General features: G+C 44.0%; 1 protein-coding gene across 1 annotated transcript; it reads left to right on the top strand.

Annotated features, from left to right (window-relative positions):
- Nucleotides 1-4,541: 4,541 nt before the first annotated feature.
- On the top strand, nucleotides 4,542-5,636 carry LOC308303565 (fructose-bisphosphate aldolase A-like; the record flags this gene model as incomplete). Its single annotated transcript, XM_080747966.1, has 1 exon — nucleotides 4,542-5,636. One exon carries the CDS (start codon nucleotides 4,542-4,544, stop codon nucleotides 5,634-5,636), a length of 1,095 nt encoding a protein of 364 aa, XP_080604092.1.
- Between the last annotated feature and the right edge of the window lie 1,058 nt (nucleotides 5,637-6,694).

Raw genomic sequence — 6,694 nt, forward strand, 5'->3', positions numbered from 1 at the left:
GGGCCAAAACTGAAGTGACCCGCCCCCAGGAAATGAGGGAGGGGTCTGAAAATTTGACCCCCGTCATTTTCTGATAGTTTGGTCCATATAGAAGCCAAAACAGCAAAAAAATCAATTTTGGCAAAAAATTCCTACAGGAATACATAGCATACCGCACTATGCCTGCATGTTGATCCTATTACTTGGATGTTAGACTAGCCTACAGCTTTTATTTTGAAGTTGTGTACCATGTGACTTGACACGTGGTCACGTGACATTCATGATGACGATTTGTTTCCTGGACTTGAAAATTGAATAATGGGCCTATTTTTTGTTTGTCGGTTCCAAATCAAATAATGCCAAAATATGAATCACACATTCAAAAAATTTAGCAAATTTTAAGCATTTTCCTGATTTTTTTGTGGGCTAGAAAATTGGAAAAATGGGCCCATTTTTTGATTGTTGTAATCGGGTAAGAAATTAAGAATTACCTTTTTCAAGATGTTTTTCCTTTGTCGGTTCCAAATCAAATAATGACAAATACGAATCACACATTTAAAAAATTGAAGCATTTTCCTGATTTTTTTGCAAGCTAGAAAATTGGAAAAATTGGTAAATTTTTTGATATTCGTAATGTGGTAAAAAATTCAAAAATACCTTTTTTAAAGATGTTTTTCCTTTGTCGGTTCCAAATCAAATAATGACAAAGCCGAATCACACATTTAAAAAATTGAAGCATTTTCCTGATTTTTTTGCAAGCTAGAAAATTGAAAAAAATGGTCCATTTTTTGATATTCGTAATGTGGTAAAAAAATGAAAAATACCTTTTTTAAAGATGTTTTTCCTTTGTCGGTTCCAAATCAAATAATGACAAATATGAATCACACATTTAAAAAATTGAAGCATTTTCCTGATTTTTTTGCAAGCTAGAAAATTGGAAAAATGAACCAATATTTGATTTTATGGGGAGCTAGAAAATTAGAAAATTGAGAGAAAAATGATTTTTTAAAATTGAATTCCTATTGAAAATCTAACGATACTTTAGTACCCTGACCCTACAGTAGTTCAGTAGTAAATGCTACAATAGTTTAGTAGAAGATACAACATTAGTTTGTGGTTTCAATCCAAAATGTGACACCTTTGAAAAAAATAAAAACATAATCAGAATCATTTTAGGTTTAAACAGATAAGATAAGATTTTGCATAAAATGTAAATTTGTCTTTGGCACATAGGCAGTCAGTCAGTCAGTATACAACAATAAAACATACATACATAAAATACACAATGCATTAAAACTATATAAAATGCATCCCATAACATAGCAACAGTGCAACAGTGATCAAGGGCTGTGGGGGTTGGAACTATTCAAACATTTTCTTATCTATCTATAAATGCGAGAAGTCTCTGCGTGTCTGCGTGTGTGTCTGTAATCCGCGTATCTCGAGAACCGTTTGTCCCACCGGCTTCAGATTCGGCACGCGCGTTCCCTGCCGCGGCACGGAGTGCAGTGCCGGGCCTCGACCCGACCCGACGCGCGGTTTTCCCTAACCGGCGCGAAACGTTCGGAATCTCCTTATGCGGGCTGATTGTTGACATCAGGCTGTTCCGGAGGAAATCGGCGCAAGCGCTGACTCATTGTGACATCACCTCATAAAAGGCTCTGACATCACGTACGCCACATGAGTCAACAAAAAATCTCTGTGAGTGTGTATGTATGTATGTAATCCGCATATCTTGAGAACCGTTCGTCCCACCGGCACGCGCGTTCTCCATATTTGGGAATAAAATTAATGCCCGTATGCGGAGCTGATGTCTGACATCAGAGTTTTCCGCAACCGGTACTGTGTGTGCAGAGATCTTCATATATGGGCATAAGTGGACAAAGACAAACAGATGGTCAAAACGGGTCCTATGACAACAGGTATATTGGGGTTTGCATTAAAGGGTGGGGCATTCATGGGGTTTGCATTAAGGGGTGGGGCATTCATTCCCTATTTCAAATTCGGCACGCGCGTTCCCCACCGCAGCAGGTAGTGCAGTGCTCGGCCTCGACCCGACCCGATACACGATTTTCTGGAACCAGCACGAAAGGTTCGGATTCTGATGTCTGACATCAGGATTTTCCGGAACTGGCACTGTGTCTGCATAGATCTCCATATATGGGCATAAAATGGATGCAGACAGACAGATACAGATATCTCCATATATGGGCATAAATGGACACAGGCAGACAGATGGTCAAAGATCTCCATATATGGGCATAAAGTGGACGCAGACAGACAGATACAGATATCTCCATACAGTATATGGGCATAAATCGACACAGGCAAACAGATGGTCAAAACGGGTCCTATGACAACAGGTATAATGGGGTTTGCATTAAGTTTGTCTCCTCCTCCATCTGTTTGTCTGTGTCCCTTTATTCCCATTATGGAGATCTCTGTATCTGTCTGTGCCTCCGACTGTGTTGCAGACACAGTGCTGGTTCCCCCTTTAATGCAAACCCCATTATACCTGTTGTCATAGGACCTGTTTTGACCATCTGTTTGAAAAAGCGACAGAGATCTCATATATGGGCATAAAATGGACGCAGATAAACAGATATCTCCATATATGGCATATATGGGCATACAATGGACGCAGAATCACAAAGATCTCCATATACGGGCATAAAAGGGACACAGACAGACAGATACAGAGATCTCCATATATGGGCATAAAATGGACACAGATAGACAGATATCTCCATATATGGGCATATATGGGCATAAAATGGACCCAGAACTATAACTGCAGTGATCTCCATAAATGCGAGAAGTCTCTGTCTGTCTGTAATCCGCGTATCTCGAGAACCGTTCGTCCCACGGGCTTCAGATTCAGCACGTGCGTTCCCCGCCGCCGCGCGGAGCGCAGTGCCGGGCCTCGACCCGACCCGACTCGCGGTTTTCCGAAACCGGTGCAAAACGTTCGGAATCTCCTTATGCAGAGCTGATTGTTGACATCAGGCTGTTCCGGAGGTAATCGGCGCAAGCGCTGACTCATTGTGACATCACTCCACAAAAGGCTCTGAGATCACGTACGCCACATGAGTCAACAAGAAATGCCATGGTTACGTATTCTGTTCCTATATGGGCATAAAAGGACACAGGCAAACATATGGTCAAAACGGCTCTTATGACAGCACTGTGTCTGCATAGATCTCCATATGGGCATAAAATGGATGCAGACAGACAGATAAAGATATCTCCATATACGGACATAAATGGACACAGGCAAACAGATGGTCAAAGATCTCCATATATGGGCATAAAGTGGACGCAGACAGACAGATACAGATATCTCCATATATGGGCATAAATGGACGTTCGGAATCTCCTTATGCGGAGCTGATTGTTGACATCAGGCTGTTCCGGAGGAAATCGGCGCAAGCGCTGACTCATTGTGACATCACTCCATAAAAGGCTCTGAGATCACGTACACATGAGTCAACAAAAAATGCCATGGTTACGTATTCTGATGTTCCTATATGGGCATAAAAGGACACAGGCAAACATATGGTCAAAACGGCTCCTATGACAGCACTGTGTCTGCATAGATCTCCATATATGGGCATAAAATGGATGCAGACAGACAGATACAGATATCTCCATATATGGACATAAATGGACACAGGCAAACCGATGGTCAAAGATCTCCATATATGGGCATAAAGTGGACGCAGACAGACAGATACAGATATCTCCATATATGGGCATAAATGGACACAGGCAAACAGATGGTCAAAACGGGTCCTATGACAACAGGTATAATGGGGTTTGCATTAAACTCACTTAGTGCCAAACTACTTTCAGATCAACTATCTCACTATGGACTTCCCTGCCAAACGACTTTAATCGACTTTTACTTAAAAAAAAAAAAAGAAAGAAAAAAAAAAAAAAAATTGGACCCCATTAAATCTAGTAAACATGATTTCAATCACAATTTTGCATGTTCTACCCCCCATACAACCCCATCTTTCATACAGGGCAGCCATCTTTGCTTACATAACATGTAAAACATAATGGCTATTTTCTCAAGAATGCCTGAACGGATTTCCAATCTGATTTTTTTGTTTGAAAGCTGTGAACAGCCTGCACAAACATGGTGCATGATCTGTGCATGGGCGTGCATGATCTGTGCACTATAAATTACATGGAAGTCTATGGAGATTTATGGCAGGGAGATCCCAAAGAAGGCATATTTAATTGGCAGTAAACAAGTTAATTAGTAGTAGGGGAGGGATAATAACAAGGGGCTATCTGGAATCCCCATAGAAGGAGCAGACTCACATCGACGTCACCCAAGACTGACATCATAGAAAGTATGTGGGACCGACATCATCATCACAACTCACACCATACAAGGATGTATGAACACTCCATATAAAGGTAAGGAGTATGACACGTGTATGACACAGCACCCTTTCGCCAGGATATATAAAGGGCGGCAAGTGGCAAATGGGAACCAAATGATCTCTTCCATAGTCAGAACTACATAAGTTTATAGGCAAACTTGAATCAAGATGCCTCACGCCTACCCTTTCCTTTCCACTGAGCAGAAGAAGGAGCTCAGTGACATTGCCCAGAAGGTTGTAGCCAATGGAAGGGGCATCCTGGCCACGGATGAATCCACAGGCAGTGTGGCCAAGCGCTTCCAGGGCGTCAATGCTGAGAACACGGAGGAGAACCGGAGGATGTACCGGCAGCTTCTCTTCACCGCTGACGACCGTGTGAAACCCTGCATCGGCGGGGTCATCCTCTTCCATGAGACACTCTACCAGAAGACTGATGATGGCAAGACCTTCCCCCAGTTCATCAAGGAGAGGGGACAGGTTGTGGGCATCAAGGTGGACAAGGGAGTGGTGCCCCTGGCCGGTACCAACGGCGAGACCACCACCCAGGGTCTGGATGGACTGTATGAGCGCTGTGCCCAGTACAAGATGGATGGCGCTGACTTTGCCAAGTGGCGTTGTGTACTAAAGATCACACAAAACTCCCCATCTCAGCTGGCTATCTTAGAGAATGCCAACGTCCTGGCGCGCTATGCCAGCATCTGCCAGATGCATGGAATCATTCCCATCGTTGAACCAGAGATCCTGCCCGACGGTGACCATGACCTGGAGCGTTGCCAGTATGTGACTGAGAAGGTGTTGGCAGCAGTGTACAAGGCCCTGTCGGACCACCATGTGCACCTGGAGGGCACGCTGCTCAAACCCAACATGGTGACGGCCGGACATTCCTGCCCCAAGAAGTACAGCTCCCAGGAGATCGCCATGGCGACTGTCACGGCCCTGCGCCGCACTGTGCCCCCTGCTGTCCCCGGTGTGACCTTCCTCTCGGGAGGTCAGAGTGAGGAGGAAGCCAGTATCAACCTCAGTGCCATCAACCAGTGTCCCCTGCACAGGCCCTGGGTCCTCACTTTCTCCTACGGCCGTGCGTTGCAGGCCTCCGCACTCAAGGCCTGGGGCGGCAAGAAGGAGAATGGAAAGGCATGCCAGGAGGAGTACATCAAGAGGGCACTGAATAACCACCAGGCTGCCCTCGGCAAGTATGTGTCCAGTGGATACCACAGCGCTGCAGGCGGTGACTCTCTCTTTGTGGCTGACCACTCCTACTAAATGTTGCCCCCCGACACTGTTCCACTGCTCACCTCGCCCATGCATTCCACCGCACGGTTTGATGACCTCCGAAAATGATCCGATATTCACATCGGAACAAAAATTGGAGGTTTGGTAAAAGAGGATTTTTTTTTTTACCAAAAAAATTTTGGAGTGATTTCGGTGAGCGGTTTTGGAGATAGGTGCTCGAGAGTGCGCACTGCGCAAACCAGTCAATAACCTCAGAAATCTAGATTCTGAGATATTTGAGTTCAAAGAAAAAAAACTTTAGGAAGCCATAGCGACAAATTGGTAAATGGTAACGGAACACAAGTACCCTTGACAGAAAGAATGTGAAACCAGCTTTCATTCTCTGCAAAAAAAGTTTAAAAAATATTGTACCATCGTCTAGTTTCAAGGGGGCAAAGTGAAAAAGTATGGAATGACTCAGAAGGTGGAAGTTGTCTTACAGTTTGATAGAACTATGCACTGTGAATTCACTGTGTTTTTACCTGGTCTAGAAGGTCAGGAAGACAAAAAGTCAGAAAAGCGATGTCAACCTTTTATTTTATGGCAACATCGAACCCTAACCCTGGTGAGTACCTCACACATCCAGCATGAACATATTTATGTTCAACAATATTTACAAATATTTAAAAAAAAAAAAAAAAAATCACAAATATGACTTCACAAAAGTAAAATAAAATAAATGTGCAGCAAGTAAAGAATAAATAAAAGAATATAAAAGTCAAAATAAAGTACTGTATTCTAAGGCAGGCAGCACAACAATGTCTATTTGTAGTTGGCCACTAGATGGTACGGTTCACCCTGTGTGTGTGTGTGTGTGTGTGTGTGTGTGTGTGTGTGTGTGTGTGTGTGTGTGTGTGTGTGTGCGTGCGTGCGTGCGTGCGTGCGTGCGTGCGTGCGTGCGTGCGTGCGTGCGTGCGTGCGTGCGTGTGTGTGTGTTCGTGTGTGTTCATTGTTCTGGGAAACGAGGAAGAGAAGTCCCAGAAGTTCTTCAGCTCCCATAGAGTGACATTGGTCCAGGAAGCGAACCTACAGTGACCTGACCTGACTCC

The sequence above is a fragment of the Nannobrachium achirus genome, assembly GCF_963921795.1.
Source record: "Nannobrachium achirus genome assembly, chromosome: 2".
Classification (NCBI taxonomy): domain Eukaryota; kingdom Metazoa; phylum Chordata; class Actinopteri; order Myctophiformes; family Myctophidae; genus Nannobrachium; species Nannobrachium achirus.